The sequence below is a fragment of the Seriola aureovittata genome, chromosome 13 (assembly GCF_021018895.1).
Source record: "Seriola aureovittata isolate HTS-2021-v1 ecotype China chromosome 13, ASM2101889v1, whole genome shotgun sequence".
NCBI lineage: Eukaryota > Metazoa > Chordata > Actinopteri > Carangiformes > Carangidae > Seriola > Seriola aureovittata.
In genome coordinates, this window is record NC_079376.1 from 7087732 (window position 1) to 7110000 (window position 22269).

At 41.2% G+C, this 22269-nt stretch overlaps 2 protein-coding genes across 4 annotated transcripts in view; one reads left to right on the forward strand and one right to left on the reverse strand.

Moving 5' to 3' along the window:
- Nucleotides 1-268: 268 nt before the first annotated feature.
- LOC130179920 (neutral cholesterol ester hydrolase 1-like) lies at nucleotides 269-5685 on the reverse strand. The gene is made up of 5 exons (XM_056393073.1): nucleotides 5348-5685; nucleotides 2996-3251; nucleotides 2414-2483; nucleotides 2086-2257; nucleotides 269-1986 (listed from the first exon to the last, which is right to left on the reverse strand). The coding sequence occupies exons 1-5, from the start codon at nucleotides 5486-5488 to the stop codon at nucleotides 1366-1368; spliced, it is 1260 nt and encodes a 419-aa protein (XP_056249048.1). The 5' UTR covers nucleotides 5489-5685; the 3' UTR covers nucleotides 269-1365.
- A 12733-nt stretch (nucleotides 5686-18418) lies between these two features.
- The window catches only part of ppp2r3a (protein phosphatase 2, regulatory subunit B'', alpha), a 63268-nt gene continuing 59417 nt past the window's right edge, over nucleotides 18419-22269 (forward strand). The window contains exon 1 of one of the 3 annotated variants that reach the window (XM_056392921.1): nucleotides 18419-18683. The gene's annotated coding sequence lies outside the window, so the exon portion shown is untranslated. Of the gene's footprint in view, nucleotides 18684-18739; nucleotides 19102-22269 lie in introns of those variants that run through there. The other 2 variants (XM_056392922.1, XM_056392923.1) reach the window with 2 other exon arrangements.

A 22269-nucleotide genomic window follows, 5' to 3' on the forward strand; every position in this document is an offset into this window, starting at 1 on the left:
CATCCTGGAAACAATCACTAGCAAAACAGTCACTTCTGTCACACACAACCTGCAGGTAAAGTCACACCTTTTACTATGAGTTAAAAGGTATTTTGGGAAACGTGAATGTCACTCGCTGAAAATGAAAACAAAACACACATGGTAAGAAAATAACTTTTGACATATACTTAAAATCACAGACTGCTGGTATGCTACACTAACAGTGTGTTTGCAGATGGAACTTTGGTTTAAGTTAACCAATAAACAGAAAAAAAAAAGCTGTGCTTCATGAGTTTGATGTGATGTTTTTATTGACAACCTTCAATAAATCACAGGAGGGAATTTGTGTCATGTGAAATGAATCTCGGGAGATTCTCAGTTTGAATAACTGCTGCACCTCAGGTGTCATGTATGTTACTTTCCGACTTTTCAGGAGTGATTTCATTCATGTAGATGTCTGACAAAGACCTTAGACAACTTTACAGTGCTGACCCAGCAGAGCCAGTACAGCCAGTAGGGGCGCTGGGGTTAATACCACTACTTTTTGGAAGGGCAACTGACAAGTGAATGCAACTTCAGTGATTAATTCATGTTCCATAGTTATCCTTACTCAGGCATTTAAACCGCAAAACATTTCTTTCATAGCAGCCTAAGGGCAGATACTTACAATATCCCGTAGCTACAACACAGAGTGGGTAATAACTGGAGTAAAGCTGAAGGAAACAGTGCATTTTCTTTGTGATTGTCAAGTGGCAGCATCATTTGTCAGGGAAGACCTCACCTTATTGTCGTGCAGGGACTAGGGAGCATGAGATGGGTGTTTACTACAGCTGTCAAACACACACAAAGTTAAATACTGTCCTTAAGAAAGGTAATGAATTCCATATTTATTTGAAAGAAAGAATATCAATTTACAAATGTCTTTGTCAGTTGTGTTTCATGTCAACAACAAGAGAACCAACCACTGCTGACATCAACTTTTGATTGGGGGGGTTATGATTTTTAAATTAAAAAATAGAAAATCATGTACTTCTCGTGCGTTGTTTGTCGTGTGGATATGAAAGTTTGTACTGATGTGGAACCAGCTTATGACTTTTAAACTTGTGGCTGTGATGTTATTTGATGTTAATATATTTGCCCTTCTCCACTGTCAGCAGACTGTAAAACTGGTGTGTGTGTGTGTGTGTGTGTGTGTGTGTGTGTGTGTGTGTGTGTGTGCGCATGAGGGCCCTGAGCTTTTATATTTTTAACACAAAGAGCAAATAGATGTAAGAGCCCTTTATCAAGTCTATAATTCACAAATCAAGGGGTAGTGCATTTGTATCAGTGACACACACACACATGCATGCACCCATTACTCACTTGCACAAACATGCACACACACTCTTACAAGTTGTTCTGGAGCCAGTTGATGTAACCTCTGAGCGCCCTCTTCCCTACATCAAAGTCCAACGGCCAGACTATGAAGCTGAAACATCCGTGGAAGCCGTCCTCGTAGTGTTCGTTGGTTACCGTGACCCCTGCATCCTGTAAGCGCCGAGCGTACATCAGCCCATCATCCCTCAACACGTCATACTCGCACGTGAGGATGTACGCCCGAGGGCATTTCGCCAAAACCTCTGGTCCTGCCAGCAGTGGTGACGCCCGCACATCCAGCAGCCCCGGCACCTCCTTCACGAGCCCCTGTGAACCTCTCTCCACGATGAGGGGCTTGTACGTCTTCCTGTATTTCGGCTGCAGGAGCACGGTCCAGTCTAGTCGTGACCTCAGCTCAGGGGTGATGGCTGAGTCGTGCAAGGAGCTGTGGTTGTTCACTAGCAACTGGGGCTGCAGGGAGAGGTCAGCACCGAAGTACTGCAGCCAAAAACGAACCATGACGGGCCGGTAGAGGATGGGCATGTCTTGGTTCTGCAAGTAGGAGGGCGTGTTGAAGTCCAGAGCCTGGAGCACCGGGTAGATCAAAGCCTGGATACTGAATTTCACAGTCACAGTGTCGTCTATGGAAATCTGGAGAACATAAAGACACACAAGAGGCTTTGCACTTCAATCCATTGGATTATATTTAGAATCTGACACACATTTCTACAGGAGATGGCTTCTTTTTACCTCCTGAGCGACTGCAGCAGCCAGATTTCCTCCGGCGCTGTCTCCTGACACGGCCACACGCTCGGGGTCGATTGCGTACTTTGCCAGAATCTCTGAGGACAAGAAGTGTTTGGCAGCAGCGAGGCAGTCTAAATATGGCATTGGAAAATGCACCTCTGGATACAGGCGATACCTACACAGACATTGATCGTAAATGATGATTTACTTGAGGTTTAGAAAGTTTAAGCATATGATTGTGAGCACATGTTCTATACATAAAGGATAACGCCACTGCAGGAGGATCAGTTTACTTTCTCTATGAGCAGAGGAAATGTTGAAACACACTTACTCAACAGAGACCACGACAGTGTTGAGCTCATCTGAAACCATGCGATTGATGGCATCATATGACCCTTTCTCTGGGGAGGTGAGAGAGAGACGGAGCGAAGGATGGAGGAGAGTGGAAAAGTCAAATGAACAAAAGTGATGTCCTGTCGAATCATCAGTTTATTTGAAAATTTACAGGAAGGCACAAAAGAAAGTTACTACACAAACTCCCCTTGTTGAATCTGGACAAATCATTCCTCTTAGAGGTTTTGGCCAAACTTGAGATCTTAATGTTGCATCTATAGTTGCATTTACAACCCATTTAAAATACAAAATTAAATAAACAAAGCTCTTAAAACGAGCCTTTTTCAAACTGAGTGATACTGGGCAAAGGGCAAGAAAAGACACACGGAACTGACAGAGAAAATGTGTGCATATTGTGTTACTCGCACTGTTGGAACAACCTGCACCTGCAGTGCAAAAAAGTTGTAATTATGTGGTTAAAAAAAAAACAGCAGAAGACTGTGGGATGAAATTCTGTAGGTCTCTCTATTTTAAGGATTCACTCTTGATTATACTTTAAGACGGTAACGTCCACACTCACTGGCACTGCCGAGGGCCCAGCCTCCTCCGTGGAAGAACATCAACCCTCTCCTCAGATGGCCCTCCCCTCCAGCCGGGGGCTCATAAAGTCGGACCGGGATGCCGGCGAAAGTCATGTCGCTGACCTTCACTCCGGGCATGACCCCTCCGTTGGACTCAGAAGTGTCCAGCCCCTTTATCATGCCCTCAAAGCCCTCTGTGGTCCGCCTGATAGACTTGACATAATGGTCCAAGCCCAGCCAGTCCTTCAAAGAAGCCTGAGAAGGAAAGATTGAGGGTATTTTTAGGCAAAGAGTGAACACAGCGGGTACAAGAACGGAATATGGGAAAAGAGAAAATGCATCCCTCTTTTGGCAGAACTGTCTCACCCAGTCGCCTCTGTCCTCCTGCGCTCTGTCTTACTGATGTGTCTGCCCTCTCCCCCAATAACCTCAGACTGTCTCGACACTCAGACTGTCTCAACCAAGGCCAGAACACACAGCTGCTTGGCACAGGGAGGCCTTAGATCCAGCCAGCTAATAGTTTCATTGTAATAATAGTTTTATCACTTTGGCTGAAAATGTTTATTAATGCGAAGAAACATTTGACTTTGACTTTCAGTCAGGGATCCACCTACTCTCTCTCTCTCAATACCGATTCCAATACCTCAGCTCTGTACCTGCTGATACTGAACACAGAACCAGGACCAGTGCTCCCTTCTTCTCACACTGTAAAATCACTGGAATCATTTTTGTCTGGATTGCTGTTACACTAAAAACTGAATGAATGAGACCGATAGTGCAAACACTTTTCTTATAACGACAGTAGCTGACACCTGATCTAAAGCTAAATAAAGTCAGTACTGGCCCTGCACTGGATCGATGCCATTGTATCTACTTTATTAACTGACTGCACTTGGAATACAGAAGTGTGTCATTCTGAGTGCAGCAAAAAACTGAGTCACAGATCTTATTTAAACTTTCCTAGTTGAAATATTAAAAAAGAAGTTATATTTTAACTTTACGTCTGGTAAAGAGAAGCACTGTAGACTACACACAACTTAAATGCTTTGAGGTATTTTATCTGACTTTATTACTCGTGTGCTGTATTGTATACTTCTTTCAAGTACTTTGTTCTATATGTTGCATGTTCTTGTGCTGCTTTTGTTTTGTTGAACGACAGTTTTCCTCTCCGACGTTTAATACAGTTGCATTGTATTATATTCTTTTCTGTTCTGTCATCAATATCATGCTTTCACCTGCAATTTAAAGCAGTTGAAGATCAGTTTGGTTTCTTCTTCTAGAGTACATTATAGACAAAGTATATGCTGTGTATGAACTGTTTTAAAGGTTAGAGGGACACATTTTAAAAAACACAGCTAACTGAATTTGATTTAGAAAATGTTTGAATTAGGATTATTTGCTTAGTAAACATGTTAAACCACCTTATCTCAGTGCATTTTTCCTCTTAAACATACAGCATACAAAATATTAAATGACTTGTGTATAGAGTATGATCTGATTTTGAGTAAACACCTTATAAGTACAGCACATCATTCTGCAGCCTCCGCCAAACTGTGTGGTAACATGAAACTGATATCATGACTGACTACCTAGACAGCCACTTTTGAAATGTAGATCAAAGGTGAATGTGAAAGGCTCATTGTCCTCATGTAGGCCCAGAATAAAAGTCACTCTCTGATGATTAGAACTGTGACAAACTGTGTGAAAAATTCAAAAGCAAAAACTGTTCAGGGACAGAAAAAGCCCTTTCACGAAGTTTGTACATTTTACCCTGCTGTTACGAATGAGCCCTAATCGATACAGCCATGAAGAGACATGTTATCGTCTGGTGAAGAGAAGCACTGTGGACTACACTTAACTTCAGTTTATACCGGTGCATGGTTCAGGACATGATGGGCTTCAGGTTTCTGATTTTACACCTCACACCTCACATGCATGTTCATATTAAATAAATATACATTGTAAGATACTGATCATGCAGTTATTATCTTCTTACTTAGCCCCAACAAGCACTGTAGTGGCCTATATTATGCTTGGGTTTTTCAGGGCTGACATAATTCCAACACAGGGTTAGTCAGTGGGATTAAAGTCCAAGTGTCCAGAGGGAAGGTGTGTAAATGTGCTGAAGGTTACCAGGCGACACTATCACACTATTTCACACCTGATAGTACAGTAGCTGTTAACATACAGCACATGCATGCAGCACCTCCTGTCAATAATATATTCTTTATTTAGCTAAAAAGAAATGTGTAGTTGCACACCTGCTGCATTCACCTGTTTGTGACAACAGTCCATTTACCACCTTAACATGCACCAGAATTTATTCCCTATGAAAACACCTCCTCTCTTACCAGGTGCATCGCTGCCCGGAACCCAGCATCCAGCATCATCAACTTCCACGGCTCCTGGATGGCATCAGGCAGCGGGATGTAAACGTAATAAGCGACAGCCACCGTCAGTAACACCGTAAGGACAACTGGCTTCAGCCTCATCTTGAATGTGACAGCTCCAGTATTTTCAGTGACTCATGAAAAGCCCCTGTGCTCACATCCAGAGGACTGAGGATCCAGGACGACTCTGCTGGCTGCAGCTGGTACTGGCTGATTTGACTCTGCAGGTCTGAGGAGGACTGGGAGGGCCAACCAGGGCCCAGAGTTAGCACTAGAAACGTACTATAAAGCCAAGAAGCATGGAATTAAACACTTCCGTTGCAAAACTTCAAAATAAAATCGTATTCTTATATTTTCAGTGGGTCATTTTTTGTTTGACAGAAACGTTTCCACCCAAGTTTCTGACATTTTGTTCTAATGCAGCTTTTACCTATTCCAGGAAATCAGTTGTGAATTGTGAATCAAGCCTTTAGTCATCACTTTGCAGTCAGTAAATAATAATAATAATTACAGTTGTTTCCCTTTAGTTACTGTTGCCGTCTTCTTCATCCTGAAACTTAAAAGGTTTTGTTTTTTTATCAAGAAATTTGACAAGATTCATGCTTTTATTTTGGCAGGTAGAAAGGCAACTACGAATGGGCATCTGGGAAATTGAGTTTTTATGTGACAGCTGTTTGGTTTGAACAAAGTTGTATTACATATATGTGACCACGGCGAGGCACAATAGAGCTGCAGACTGCAGCCAGGACTCCACACATTAAATCTCATTTTATCCATATTTTTACTAGACAATGTAAAGTGAAGATATAATCACTGAAGGAATAAAAGTTGGCGTGGAGATTATAACGTTATATGTTTAATTATTATTTTATAGCTTTAATAATTGAAAATCTTTACTCAACTGTAAAAAAAAAAAAAAAAAAAAAAAAAAAAAAAAAAAAAGGTACCTAATCAAATTTATTTCCTTTTTTTCCCCCATGAGAAATAGAATATAACCTATGGAGGTGAGTTCTCTCCAAATTAATCATTTCTTTTCACTTTCACTTTCTAACAACGCTGCCTCCTCTTCAAGGGTTACTTTAGACACTTTATGCAACTCTTAATTTGACAATTTCCTGTTGATGCAACAAGCCATTAAAGCAATATGCTCCTAGAAGTTTAATAACTGCTAATGAAACCATAGTGCATCTACTCTTTTTAATACACAGCCTCTTAGTTAATTGGTAATTATGAATTGGTGATAAATGAGTATTGACTGTTACCATTAGTTAATTATCATTAACATTAAAAAGTTCCTCATGCTGTCAATGCTGTAAAGGCCAATTACAACAGTTATTTCAATGATGTGGTTAAAAAGCAAACAAACTGCAATAAAACCCTATTGATTGCATTTTTTAAAAGCTTTGAACAGGAGGGTAAATGAAGTGTGATGGAGTGACGCTCCTGTACATGCGGAAAAATCAAGAGCACCTTTCTCACTGACTATTGATCCCTGTTCATGTGAAGATATCAATAGTGGACTGAGGTCTCACTGGAAGGCATTAATGGTGAAAGTTACCGTTCAGAGGCTATCGATCCCTCCTCAGTGCTGTGAAATCGGACTTTTCTGTTTCTGCATCTGTTTTTAGATAAAAGAGGTTTTTTTTGACATTGAAGTGTCCAGCAAAATCAGTAGTGTTGAATATTTACACTGGGCCAGCACAGAAATCAGAGAAATCACTGAAATATCAAAACCACCAGGGAGAATTTGTTGCATGCATGACTTTTAAATCAATTACAGAAATGACTTGGCATGACAGCAATACATTTTCTTGTTTTCAAGTTTATTCTTTTGGCCATTTTGAATCAAGGACACTGTAGTTATGTGGTCTGCATCCTAGACCACTAATGCCACAGTGACGCCCCGTGGCAGATTTTTAAGATTGGTCAGAATTCAGGTCACAGTCACAGAAAGGCAAAGAGCAGCACAGTGCAGTCAATAGTGCCACAGCCCCCTGTGTAGACAGGGCAAAGAGTCTCAGTATCGCTGCCTCACTCTCTCTCTCTCTCTCTGTGCTATTTATCGCCCTGCTTCTTCCCACGGTTTAACTTTTAAATGGCCACTGTCTGTCCCTGGTGGCCCTGTGTGAGAATGTAAACAAACATCAGAGCTGATGAGGATCTGACCCCTGCACTGGGCCCGTTTTCCAAAACATAGCAGCCAGACCACTAGACCATGTCAGATTAGCCTCTTGGAAAACCGGAGTGGGGTTCTCAGGACATGGCAAGGTGAATACAGAAAGTCATAGTGATCTCTTTAATAAATAAAAAAAAGAGTTCGTAATGTTTTATATCAAAACTTGATAAGAATTGTTAATGCAATTTGTGTGAGTATTGGAAATAGTCAAAATGTAAGAACATGTGTTGTTTGTGCGGTTGAGTTGCTCAGCAAATGTTATGGGGTAATGACCTTCTACCATGACCTCACACATGAACTCCAGATGGCTGTAAAGACTCAAATGAGTAGTTTAACATTTTGTAAAATAAGCTTATTAACTTTCTTGCCAAGAGTTAGATGAGTAGAGCGATGCCTCTCTCTTGTCTGTCTACTCAACATAGGGCCTCAGACGAGACCTGGTTATCTTAGCTCAGCAGAAAGCCCCTCAAACGCTCACTAATTAACAACTTATTTGTTGTTTGTGTGATGAGTCCCAAAACTTAGGTGTAAAAATGACAATTTGTGATTTTACATGGAGTTATGTGCTGGTCTATTTCAGAGCTGGCAGTTGCCTGGCAACCAGCAGAGACTCCAGAAAGTTTCAGCTCCTGGCCAAGAAATAGTCACATAATATGATAACACATAGAAACACACTGCAAAAATGATCATCTGATATTTTTACACAAACATGTAACGTGTTTATTTGTAAACCTTAGTGCTGCTAGCATGAAGGCTTTGTTATCTTTGGACAGAGCCAGGCAAGCAGTGTCTGGTCTTCAGGCTAAGCTAAGCTAACATTCTCTCATTTACAGCGCCATATTTACCATACATACAATTATGAAAATGTCAAACTACTCCTTTAATGCACTCTTATGTTGTTTAACCTCTTTCTGCCATCATCATACAAAGGATTTTATCTGTGCCTTATGCTACTTTAGCTTACAGTGTAACCTGGTAGAAATTGTATGTAGAGTTTTTATAATGCATATTATGGTACAGACAACAGACGATTTGCTCCACAGTAAGCATATGGGTGGAGGTGGCTTGTGCTGCAGAAGTGGTACTATTAATTTCTGCCATGGTAACATTGCAACTAATACAGTTCAGTCTGACTGCAGCTACAGTTAGAGGAGAATAGCCTGAGCCACTTTTAATATTTAATGATATGGTTGATATGTACCCATGGAAATTAAAACAGGTTATCTGAAAAAATGCAATTTCTGAATAAAGCTCAATGGGATGTAAGCAGTGAAAAAAAAGTTTAAATATGAATCATATTGTGCAAATGCAGAAAGACTGAGCTGCATTGCTTCATGCATAGCCTAAATCCCAATTCGCTCATTCAACTTAAAAGTTTATTGGAAACAGCTTGCACACAGAACTTTTAGTTTAGTACAATAACATGTTCCAAGTACACCTGACACAAAATAACTATCACATGACCTTTGTCTGACTGGAAATTTATGTCAGTTATGTCAGTTTTTTTTAAATCACACAACGAAAAGTTTTTCTTCATCATATTAACAGTGAACATATGTTATGTGATATGAAATTACAGAGTTGCTGAATGTTTATTTTTATGTTTATTATATTAGCTAGCCCCCGAGCTAGATGCCAGGGAAGGCAGCAAGCTTGCCTCCACTCCGCCCGGAGCCGAGCCCCGAGCTGTAGCTGCCAGCATGACTTATCCCCCTCCTCCGGGTCACAGTGGCACAACTTGTCCCAAGGTAAGGGTAAAATGAACATGGGGATGGGGTAAATATAGCCCCACTGTTAATACTAATATAAAAATTATACAAAATCAAACAACTTTGAGTTAATTTGGATTTTTATTAATGCCATTTAGCAAACCCTCAAAACAAAAGATACTAGACTGATAACTTTGGGAACACAATGAATTCCCGTGACATGACAAAAATAATATTTTTTTTCCCTCTGGTTTGCTTACCATTCTCTCCATGTGCTTGAGTCAATGGATTGAGGAACAGACTGAGTAATGTGAACTATACTTCCTTAATTTGTTGTCACATGATTACTCACCATTATTACTTTTTATGCTTACCTTGAGACACAAGGTGGCTCATTTCACCCACTGACTCGACTTAACCCGTTCTCCCCTATTCATGATGCACAGAACTACACACTTTTTTTTTTTTGCCGTCATCTTGTAATCCTAAATCCTACGGGGGGGTCAGTGTTTCACACTCAAAAGATCAGTTTAAGTCAGACACAGATGCCGTAATTGCTCACTTTCCAAAAATCCCTCTGAATGAGAGTGTCAGCAGAAAGCTTAAATTGTAAACGCTAATGTGATATATGTGCTTTCGTGTTTGTGTGCGTGTGTGTGTGTGGTGTAAGAGAGTGTGCATTAAAATTCCCTCTTCCTGCCCCCTCCCTCTCTCCCTCCCTCCCTCCCTCCCTCCTGTGTGTTCGTCTGGCGTCTCCCTCCAGTCTGTGGTATGGAGGGCAGAGAGAGGGCCCCTCTCTTGTGTCGCTGACTGGAATTACACTTATGGTCATTTAACATGACTAAACGCATGAGGCAGAAATGGAGGTTTTCCATTTCAGTGAGGTCCCGTCTCGTTGTTCACTCTTTCCTGACACAGCCTTGACACACATGTTTGAGGACAAATTATTGGGTCGACTGTAGTGAGATATTTTATCAATAAAAACTGCCTTGAACTAACTGCTTTCACTCTGTTATTCTCCAATCTTAGTTTCCAGCCCCTGCAGTTGAAATGTATCAGGAATTAACCAGGACTTGGATGAAAAGATGCAACGGATGTTTTACAACGTCATGCTTCAAGAAGAAATGACAGAACACTGGCTAATTGGCAGTGGTGAAAAGAAAATGCGCACACAGTAGTTTTATTATTTGGGTCTGTCACAGGCACAGTTGGTTCCTTTAGCTCGAACAAGATATTTTTGTCTTCACTCCCTTTTAATCTTCTGAATGTGTTCCCAAAAAGATGAAATCACTTCTTCTGCACAGATAATTTACATTATCTTGATGTAGCTAATGTGCATGTAAAATCAGGAATGTTCTTCCTGAATGTGTCTGAGAGGCAGAGACACTTCAACGGGGATGCTGACAGCGGCTTGGACGAGTATGACTGCTCAGGGATGAATGCGCGCCTGTGCTTATTATGGCTTAGGCTTATGTGTCTGAGTGCATCAGGAGAAAATAAGAAGTGAAGTGCACTTTATCTCAGCTGGGTCCAGGTAAAATGTTTCAATTTCATCATTATAAACAGAGATTTCACTCTCTGAAATGTTAAGCACGTTCACCACCTGTACTGACTGATCAGACCTCTTTTCAGGTTGATGTTGCCCTTCTTTGATAATTCTGGGAATACGCAATCCACAACAGGGATCCATCATGAAGCTCTGAATATATGTAACCTGCCACCAGGGTTGGATAGTTGAAACAACAAGAGGATAGAGTGACATTTCACCTAAAAGCTAACTGACATCATTCCCAATTTTTTGGGCTTTTTATGCCTTTATTTGATAGTATAGTGGAGAGAGACAGGAAACAGGGAGGCAGAGAGGGGGAATGACATGCAGCGAAAGGCCGTCCGATGCAGGATTTGCACCGGGGCCAACTGCAGCGAGGACTGTAGCCTCTACACATGGGGCGCCTGCTTAGACCACTACGCTACACGACGCCACGGAAATGAGCTTTTGATACTAAAAATGAATGCTGCAGCTTGATAGGCTTCCTACACACTCTGATGAAGCAGCACTGGTCAGCCACCAAAAAAAGCAGCCCAATGATCAGACTGAATTCCCATTTTATTTATCACTTTTATCTATTTGACTCACTAAAGAAATTAAAGATAAGGATAGAGATACATTTATCTGGAATCACTTGCTCTGTAAGGTGGATTCTTGATTATGTTGTCATTGTAAAAGCTGGAGAAATGTAGCTGAAGAGTAGTATGGACTTCTACTTGTTACAGAGAGCAGAATCAGTGACATAGGAAACACTACAGACTTCTTCTGTGGTATTACAGCTGTGATAAATCAAATTTTAAATGTTAATGTTTAATGTTTGACATTCCCATTTTATTTCTAATTTAAATGGATCCTTTAAACACACCTCACATAAGGATACAATGTATTGCCTTTGCCTTACAGGACTCACTGGGCACACACACACAGACACACACACACACACACACACACACACACACACACACACACACATACACACACACACACACACACACACACACACACACACACACACACACACACACACACACACACACACACTCGAACATACACAGTGACAATAATGTATTGTGGTATTTAGGAATGTCATGGACAGCAGGCCAGTTGGTATGCTTCAGCTGCAACACAGACTATTTCTGAAATGACAAACAACAACCTGTTGTTATTTTGCCCTCTGCAATGCAAGGTGTTTACCTCTGAGAGAACGGGAGCAGAAGGAGGCTCGGGTTTTGTGCCGGGTTGCATGCTGTCGTTGGTGCGAGGCGTTCAAGTGCACAATGTTCTTAGCTGTTTGGAGGCTATTTGCTCTCCTGCTGAGGAAGAAAAACCCATCATCTTAGCCAGGTTGACTCCTATCATTTGTAATTCTTCAACTTTATTGCAACATTTACTTCTCTGCAAATACACACCCGACTTTCTATTATATATTCTAGAGCAAAACCATTATGGTGTCATGTTGCTAATTTGTTTCAACATGGCTTGCTCTGTCTGATGGATTAGTGAGTATGTGTGTATTTGGTTGCATTCAAGAATAACAAAAACATAATTATTCTTCTGCTACATCTGTATTATACACACTTATTATATACACAGTTTGACTCAAGTGGCCCCAAATTGTTGAAATCACATCTTGCAACATGGAATGAGGCTTTGTTCTTGTGCCTGCAATGAAGTGAGGATGTGAAACAGAGTTGATCATGGTGAAATCAAACATCTCCTGGACTGAATTCACACACACTATGCTCAGCTATTAACACATGTGTAATGTGGTTTTCATTTCCTTTATTGAAATGATGCGCTACCAAAGAAAAAGACCTCTGTGGACAGTGACAATGAGAAAAACTGATCCAAAATGAAGAAGATCCATCTGCTTACATTAATCCGTTACAGAGAATCTGCACTCCTTTTTAAGCCATGCTTGTCATGTGGCTCTTAGGATGTCAGTAGTCTGATGGTCTGTTTCTTGGTCCTGAAATATCTCAGCAACGATTTGATGCAATGCCACAAAACTTTGCACGGACATGCATGGATTCCAGCAGATGAATCCTACAGACTTTAGTATTCCCATGACCTTTCCTACTTTTAGCTGCAGGTTATTGACATCATTGATTTTTAGTGAAATGTCTTGACAACCATTGGATGGATTGCCATGAAATTCTGCTTTGATATTTATGTAAGTGTCCAATAGTTTGGTTCATGAGTGTGCTTTGTGTTTAGTGCTAATTAGCATGCTAACACACTCAACTTATACCATGAACATGGTAAACATTATAGTTTAATCTCTAGTTATCATTAGCATGTTAGCTTGCTGGCATGATTAGCTCAAAGCACCGCTGAGCCTGAGTAGAGCCTCAGATGCTAGAAGTGGTCATACACTCTTGTCTGTAGATACATTTTAAACCTTGCATCTGTTTCTCCTTCATCTGCTTTGTAAGTTTTTCACACAATTTGCATATAATTTAATGAAAAATAAACAGAAAGTCCATTATGCTAAGTTGATTCTGAGTCATAATTCCCAGGCCAGCTAACAACAATACATTAGAGATGTTTTCCGAATCTCATTTACTGTCTTAAATGCCCACACAAAATAGCCAGAGGCGAATACAGTCTCTGACTAATGTTATCTTCTGGAGTGAGTTAAACTCTCTGCTTTACTGTCAATGTGAGGAGGAGATATAAAGTGAAATCAACACGGTTATATACAATTTATTCTACACAATGCTGATCTGGTCTCTGCCAGAAAGAACGTCAATTAGACTCTCTTCTTTACCGGTTTCACAGTTTCTCCCCTCATTTTTCCGTCTCCTCTCCTCCATAACCAACCAAATCTTTCCACCACCAACTCAGAGCCAGCTCATATCTAGTTACTGTCAGAGTCAAGTTTTCCGTTGGTCTCCTGGGGATCCTGGACTACAGAAGACAGATGGTATAGTCTGTCCACTGTAGCCAACAGTAGATGGCACATCAGTTTTCCTCAGTTTGTGCATCCCACAGTGAAGAAAAAAGCATCAGGCTGGCAGCAGGCCTGGGCAGAGAGAGTTCAAAGGTCAAGTGTCAGACAGGGACTGATGTGGACAGCCGCATGCCTCAGCCCTGACCTTTAACCTGGAGGTGCGTGAGGACAGTACTGTACTGTTCTGCTGAGGAGAGACTCAGTCACACACAACCACAGAGTCTTTGATGGAAACAGTGGCAAATACAAACCACCACATTAAAGACAATTTACAAATGCACACAAGGCAGTAGAGATTAACAGAGCAGCTGTGATTAAGCACGCTTTAAAAAAACATACAGATCAACATGCACAGACACATGACCTCCCACTTCCTCCCCCAGCATACTCAGCCGACACCCTGTCCCACTCTCATGAGCCTCACTCTGGTCTAAATGGGATCCTGATGTTCTGTTAACCCCCCCCCCCCACGCCGTCCCAACTCCCCTTCGGCCAGAACCAAGGCAGTTAAATGCGATTTCGCACTCCACCCCTCGTCCTCAGCTGCCGCAGAGCGACGTTGACAAGAGGCAGCTGTTGCGGTGGTGAGAGGGTGTGAGTGATGCAGTAGGCAGCAACCAGAGAAGATACATAGATAAATAGGCAGATACTCAGACATATGGTAGGGGGGGGCTTACCTCCAGCATGCACGCCCACATTATAAATATGTGAGCAATTGCCATTTTATTAGCACATAAGTCTGTGTTTGTGGCTTGTGGGATTTCTTTTAGCAAATTTGTAGCTTGAGCGCCTCAGAGATGTAAGGATGAGAACATTTGCAGACAGGAACAGCAGTAGAGGACATTGAAATGTTGAGGAGCTGCTAGAGGACGGGGGAAAGACTGTCTTGGTCTGGAGAAGGGAGCCAGTTCAGACAGCTGGTATCATGCAGCACTCTAATAAAACTCTTCCCCTTTTACTAACATTTCCCTGTGGAGACAAAACCCAAACTAACGAAGATGCAGAGTTTGGGAAGCCTGCTGATAGTGTGCGCACATATGTACGCAGGCGGGCAGGCTCACCTTGTAAAAATGCACATGCAGTCAGGGGTTTTATTAACTTGGGATTACTAATAAGCTCACCTCTGTCTGCCAGATTTGGGCCTGGATAACTGAACTGTGGTGTGTGTGAAAGTGAGTATGGTTGTGTGACCTGCTTGTCCTTGGCTCTATATGCGATTCTGTATTTCTGGCATCTGTTGCTTTCAGCAGAAGCTCAGATCCAGGTGCCATGTCCTTAAGGCAAAGCTCTCATGTGCAGCATGTATGTGAGTGTGTGTGTGTGTGTGTGTGTGTGTGTGTGTGTGTGCATGCGTATGTGTGTATGTAGTGTATGCCCATTAGTGTGTGAGGTGCTGAGTGACACTCCCTGTTCCATTTTGTCAGGATGTGTCAGCACCCTCATTGCTTTTCTTTTTGTCCCTCCAGCCCTCTCTCCTCCATCTCTTTTTCAGCTCTGTGCCGCAGCTATCACCAGTTCAGGATGGCTCGGTATTTTCTGAATTTCAGTCAAGGTGTTTTTCTTTTCTGTGGGAAAGAGGTGCTGCTCTGCTCCTCAGGTTTCCCCCTCAAAGGCCTGTTGTTAACAGAGCTAGCTGCTCTCATTATGAAACACTGTTAGCCTCCAACTGCTTATTGATTTGAATTGGCGATGTTAAAAATGAATTTTATGCAAAACAACAGACTTAAAGGTATATTTTTTTCTCTTAAAGTCACAAGTGTCTTGTGGGCGAAAAAAAGCTGTAAATGGGTTCATCTAAATATCAAAAAATAGCTTTTCTCACATGATTTTAATTGACATGAGGCCTCAATTGACATGAGATTTGTGAAGTCAAAGTAGTAAAAGGTTAATATTTTTGGTTGAAACCAAAAGGAACACTGGAAAACTTTCACCAGATCCTGGCCCCACTAAAATCTTGTCATTAGCTTGTACTACCTATGCTAGCCAAAATTAGCTGGCTAAGCTGAAGAAACAGGAATTTGTATGTAAAATTTAGCATACATAATCAGTTTTTTAATATTATTTTACACAACGTTCAGTTTCAACCCCCCTGAAGCTGAAAGTTAGCAAATTTGCATTTGCCTAGCTATTCAGCATCTGACTTATGCAGGAGACCAGAGGTCCCCTCATGATTATCCCCAAGACTTTGTTGCCTAACCCTCATCATATTTTGTTTGCCATAACCCCCATATGTCCCTACACCTTATCTATACAGTACAAATATTGCACAAAGAGAGAATTTTGAAGAATGCTATCTCAAAAACTGTGCAAATAAGACCGAATCTTTCTCCGAGGCTAAATACCACTGGAGCTGAATTAGTAATTTGGGTGAAATGAAACATTAAAGTTTCACTTTATTGCTGCTCTTTACTGGGTGCAATATGTGGTAACGTATCTGGGCAGAGTTCCTGGGCATGGCAAACAAAATTAGATGCAGGGTAAAATTGTATTTTGCTCTCTGCTGCCTCCAGGGATTTGTTATGTAAGCAGTCTAAAATGTTTAGGCGAATTCTTGTTATTCCTCTAGCTGATCCTCTTCCTGTAACGCTGGACAGGTTCCTTCGCTACTTGAGTGTTGGTGTTTATTTTTACCCCATGGGCAGAACAAGGTACTGTCCAGGATGTGCACACACACTCTCGGAGATATATGGACACACACATACACACAAACAGGCTCTTCTTGTCATGTGATGCAGGCCTTGTGATAGTTGATGTTGTTATAGGAGACACATTCCAGCAGGATTTGGAGAGGGGGATCTTAGGTGTGAGTTGGTGTGTGTTTCTGGGAGTGTGTGTGTATGTGTAAAGTGCTGGGGTGCTTTAAATCAAATCCACCGCACATCGTCCATCAGCAGATCTTACTCTCAATCATCGGCACAGTAACTTTACGCCGCCAGCAATGCAACCACAGACCATATCCCATTTTAGCTGTTTTTTTTTCGCCCTCATGGGTCATCTGCTAAAACTGTGGTTTAAAGTCTACGATCAAGTGGCGCCAGTGTCATCAACGCCTCTCATAACATGGATGGAGGACACAGAGTCCCGTCGACCCCTTTGACCATGTGCATCTAATAGTTTATGCACGTGTAACGTCTCTATAGAACAACAACACAACACTGTGGGTATTGTTCTCCACCTGAAGTCATTATGAGGGTATCACTGTCTAACTGAAAAAAAAATCTTCTTATCTACATTTATAAATGTATCACGATCTGCAGTCCGTGCTGTAGTCGACTACCTGGTCTCCATAGAAACACAGATTTTCAGACTTCTGTCTTGTACTTCACCAAATTAGTTGTGTTGCTGAACTATCCCTGCTGCCTGATTTGAACACTACACTTCAGTTTTGTCATGTATAATTCATTGATTATTGAGAGAGGCCCTGGGCATAAATCTCCCACACTTACACTGTGGTTGTTACAAGATCCTTATCTGCTTCAGTGATGAGTGGGCTACATCCACTGAAGGCTAAACTATGGCCTTGGAGCTCAGGCCCCAAATGAGAAGATGTTTTGTTGCTGATTACTGTCAGCAATTGTACATTTTGAAAGAACAGAGTAAAGGTCATATTGAAACCTATGACTAAAGGAGTCATTCTCATGCATTATCTCACTGGATTCATCTCAGTGATAGTGAAACTGAAAGTGAGAACATTAACAGGTGTGACAGTAACCTCCTAAATGACCCCTAAACATCCCTGGACCCCACTGTGAGAACCAGTTGTATGTCCTACACCTGTCATTGTTCTGCAGTACTGTACAGTGTTTAGCCACATGAGTCAGGACCATATGTTTATTCTATTTAAAACAAACAAACAAGTAAGACAGGTTGTACAGCAGATGACTGATTAGATTCTTAGATTTTGTCATATTTCCCGATAAATAAATAACATTTTATTTTTCTCCTTATAGAGTTCAATTTATTCAGGCAGTTTTATATTGCTGTTTCATTTGTCTTAAGGTTTATTTACAAACTAATGCATTTGTTAAGTTGCCTTATTTTGTGAGAAATCATTTTTATATTTGTCAATTTGCACTTTCATGATCATTATTGGCATCAGCATCAAAATTCAAAAAGGGTATTGACACCAGTATTGAAAAAAAGCAGTTCATTAATCGATTACTTGATTAACAGAAATTTATTCAGCAATAATTTTGATTATCAATGAAGCATTAAGTCATTTTTAAAGCAAAAATTCCAAAAGGCCCTAGTTCTAGCATCTCAAACGTGAATATATGCTGGTTATATTATTTCTCTATTACATATAATTGATATTTGGACAGTTAATTGAACAAAACAAGTAATTTGAAGTACATTTACCCCATAGTACAATATGTATAAAGTGAAAAAGCTGCTATTTAAAGTAGCATACCAGTAGCTACATCACAATTATATGCAACCACATAATCTACAGTGCATATAGCTACAATACTTGGATAAATGTATTTGTTACTCTTCACCTGTGGTGCTAATGAGCCGCGAACCTACAAACTAGTCGGCCTGTCACTCTCCTCGAGCCCCCGCCCCGCCGCTCTGTTAACGGGAACTCCCCCTAAGTTCCCCGGTTCTCCTCTCTCTGCTCATTCTCTCCATGAGCTGTCACACACACACACACACAAACACACTCATACACACACTCACATATCCACCCCCTCCATACACACACTCACTCACAGCGTCACACACATACACGGAGTCGCTGCATGTTGGAGCAAACGTCCGTACTCTCTCTGCTGTTCCCCGGTTACCGAAAAAGCGACTGTTTGATTTTCGCAGTCTGCGGCGAGCCTCGTCGTGACAGAGTTTGGAAGCGGCTGAAGGGAAGGGGAGTGAAGGAGTGAAGGAGTGAAGGGGGGGTGGGAGAGAAAAAGGTAAGAGATGGTGTCAAACGGAGTCTTTTCTCTTCTCTCTGTTTGGAAACTTTACCGTGTGTTTACCGTCCTCTCCGCCGGCTCGTGCGTTGTAAGGCAGTGATATGAGCCTGTGCGGGTTGATTTTTCCAGCTGCAGGGTTTTTTGATAACCAGGGCGTGTTTAGTGAAGTATTTCTGTTTGCGCGCGCGTATTGGGTGCGTGCGTTTTTGCATGTGCGTGCGCCACCTCATTCACATTAGAGGGGGGGATCCTCCTGTTGTGTCAAAAGTGGAGAGTTTCGGAGATTGGACGCGGAGATTGTGGCAGATCATTGAAGGGGGGGACCAGCCTGCTCACTGCAAAAAAAAACAAAAAAAAACGTGAGTGAAATCTGATTTTTCACTGAGAAGGAAGGCTGCTCCTGAAGTATGATCAGGTAACTTCATTTTGCAAGCGCAAGGCGACCCAATTTTTCAAATTCTGCTCGGGCTATAAAGGTACAGACTCATGTGAGACACAGAAGTCCAATCAGGCACAGAAATCAGAATTTTCTCACCGAAATTTTATGTTTTTTTAATGTACATATTTTTGCAGTGCACTTTTGGTGTAACTGGCAAACCGGTATCCTATCAGTCTGTATCAGAGCCTCATATTTGACTTTAAAGAACAGTTTAGTCACTGTAGCCAATGGTACTGCATATGGTGAGCACCTCTAAAACACAACAGCAATTCAGTGTGTTACACCAGCCAAAGAAATGTGTAATTCTTTTTCTTTTTTTTTTTTTAAAACAACAAACAAGATAAATAATCAACCAAGGTGTATTTCTGGTAGTATATCACTGTTCTGTCTTCTGTGTATATAGGTGTGTGTGTGTCCTTTGACACTTCATCATGTGTTTGTTTCTGTGTGTATGTGCATATAGCCTATATGTGTGTGTGTATGTGTGTTCATGTGTGTGTGTGTGTGTGTGTCGGGTTGGTGATATCCTGTCAGATCCTGTGAGGTGGGGGTCAGTCACAGGGTCTCCCCTCTGGAATTCTCCTAGAATAGATGTAACACACACATACACACACACACACACTCACTTTGAGCAACGTCTTCAGTCAGCTTAATGTCTTATCTTTTAATGATGACCCATAATGACCTCAGTGCTTTGATTTCACAGTGTGTAAAGGCTGCTGGAGCCCAGAAATCCACTTTATTTGAAAGTTCCACTAATAGACGAAGTTGGATTGCCCTCTTCTCTTTGATGCTGACACTGATATAAGTCTCCTTTACATTTCAGAACCATCCAGTTAAGCTTGTGTCTGTGAATCTGCGAGTGTATTTGTGCTCCTCCTCCTTCCTACTGGTGGAGCGGGGCTTTGGCAGTTCTACAGGTGTTTGTCAGATTGCAGATTCAGCTTGTTGTTGATACTGAACAGAGTAGTCCATTAATCACTGCACATGAGTCTTTATTGTTATATTTTTATTTTATGTTTTTATTCTTTAAATATCTAGAAGTGAGATGAGAATGTGTCTTTTCTTCTTCTTCCTAGCACACATGGTTTCAAACAGTCTCACAACGTTGTCATAGATGCTGTTCTGGATGTATTGCTCAAGGACACTGTGGCAGTTCAGACAAACCTGGAATTTAACAGATAGTCTTTCAGTTGACTGTCCCGTCTTTTTCCTGCTCTTACCGACAGTGGAGAGTGACAGCACTGAGTCATACAGGATGCGTCAGAAGAGCAACAAACCAATGCTCTCTTGTTGCTCCCTGGCCTGTTCAATGGATGTGTCTGTGAGATGATGGATGCTTGAAAGTGTGTGTGTGTGTGTGTGTGTGTGTGTTGTGTGTGTGTGTGTGTGTGTGTGTGTGTGTGTGTGTGTGTGTGTGTGTGTGTGTGTGTGAGAGATGGAGTTAGAGGATTTTGTCTGCTGTAACTTGAGCCTGGCTGAACACACTGCCTCTTGGAAGGCCACAAAGACTGGGGAATGTGGAAGTGTGTGTGTGTGTGTGTGTGTGTGTGAGAGAGTGAGAGAGCATCAACATCCAAACAACCACAGAGCTTCTTAACACGCAAACACACTCGCCTAGAGACACCACCACCACCACCACCACTGTAACCAATCAATGACTAACTTTGAACTGAAACTAATAGTCGGTTAACGGATTACATGATTGGCAGAAAATTAACTGACAACAATTATCTTAATCAGCGACTGGTTTAAGTCATTTTTAGGGCAAAAAACAAAAAACTACAGCTTCTTTTCAATAGGAGGATTTGCTGCTTTTCACTGTTTTGTACCATTGTGAATCTTGAATAATTGAGTCATTGTTTGGTCTAAAATATCAGCACACATCACAGTGTCAAATATATTTTTGTCACACAAACCAAAATATTAAGTTTAGTATCAAATAAAAAAGCAGTTAATTCTTACAAAAGTGACGCTTGAACAAAGGAATGTTTGTTGTTTTTGCCAAAACTTAAACTAGCGATCAATAGTCAAATATTTTTTTGTTGATCTACTAAATGATAAGCTGTCTCAGCTTTAACTCAGTGTATCTGCAGACTCCGAGTACCAATTCAATAACTACTCTTTTCCCCCAAATTCAACATCTGTATCTTTCACTGCATGGAACTGATTAGTTGAAGCAATGAGTCACTTTAGCTTAAGTCATTTTCAAGCAACAAAGCCAAACAGTCACTGATTTCAGGATCTCAATGAGGATTTGCTGCTTTTTTTTCTTACATTATAGTGAATTATATATCTTTGGATTTTGAACTGTAGACCAGACAAACAAGACTTTTGAAGGTATTAACTGAATAGATTAGTATCCATGTTTTTCTATTGTTTTATAGCCTAAGCAAGAAAATAATTGGCAGATTAATCAATCATGAAAGTAGTCATTAGTTGCAGCCCTAAATAGAATATGTCTTTGAGGACATTTATCCCTGCTTTCTGACATTTTACACACTAACAGATTAATTGATTAACTTGATTAATTGATATTGAAAAGAGTCATTAGTTGCCGACTCTCTGGTCTGTAATGAAAGACAGATGGTAGCAACTCACGTGGCTGCATGGCTGTGCATAATGTTTTCCACCTTGCCCTCAATCTAAACTGATGTGTGTGTGTGTGTGTGTGTGTGTGTGTGTGTGTGTGTGTGTGTGTGTGTGTGTGTGTGTGTGTGTGTGTGTGTGTGTCTGTCTGTCAGTGAGTTAAAGACAGAGAGGGAGCGTTTGAAGGTGTCATGATGTACTGTGTGTGTGAGAAAACAAACGATACAGGCGTGCTTCACTCCTCGTCATGGATGGACTGATGCAGGACAGTGCTTTACTGGGATGAAACATGATGTCTCCATGTGTAAATGAGGAGAGAGAGAGAGAGGGAGAGGCCATCCTTCCTCCAGTGATCAGTGTAGTAGTGGTTTTTCTCATTATATCTAGAGATATCAGCACGAATCGTTTTATCTGAGCCAGAGCTGTCATTCTTAATACTGAAACGATGACAGTTTATCAAAAGATTCTGTCTTTTCCTGTTATCATCCATTTTTAAAGGGCCACTGAGATAAGTTTAAACCATTTAAATGACAAAACATTTTAATAATCTGCAGC

Bases quoted from the DNA above. Each gene is read 5' to 3' on its own strand.
- LOC130179920 (XM_056393073.1), bottom strand. From the start codon at position 5,488: ATGAGGCTGAAGCCAGTTGTCCTTACGGTGTTACTGACGGTGGCTGTC. The intron at 3,252-5,347 runs GTAAGAGAGGAG...TTTCCTTCTCAG, and splicing joins TCCGGGCAGCGATGCACCTG to GCTTCTTTGAAGGACTGGCT. The intron at 2,258-2,413 runs GTAAGTGTGTTT...ATGTCTGTGTAG, and splicing joins ACTGTCGTGGTCTCTGTTGA to GTATCGCCTGTATCCAGAGG.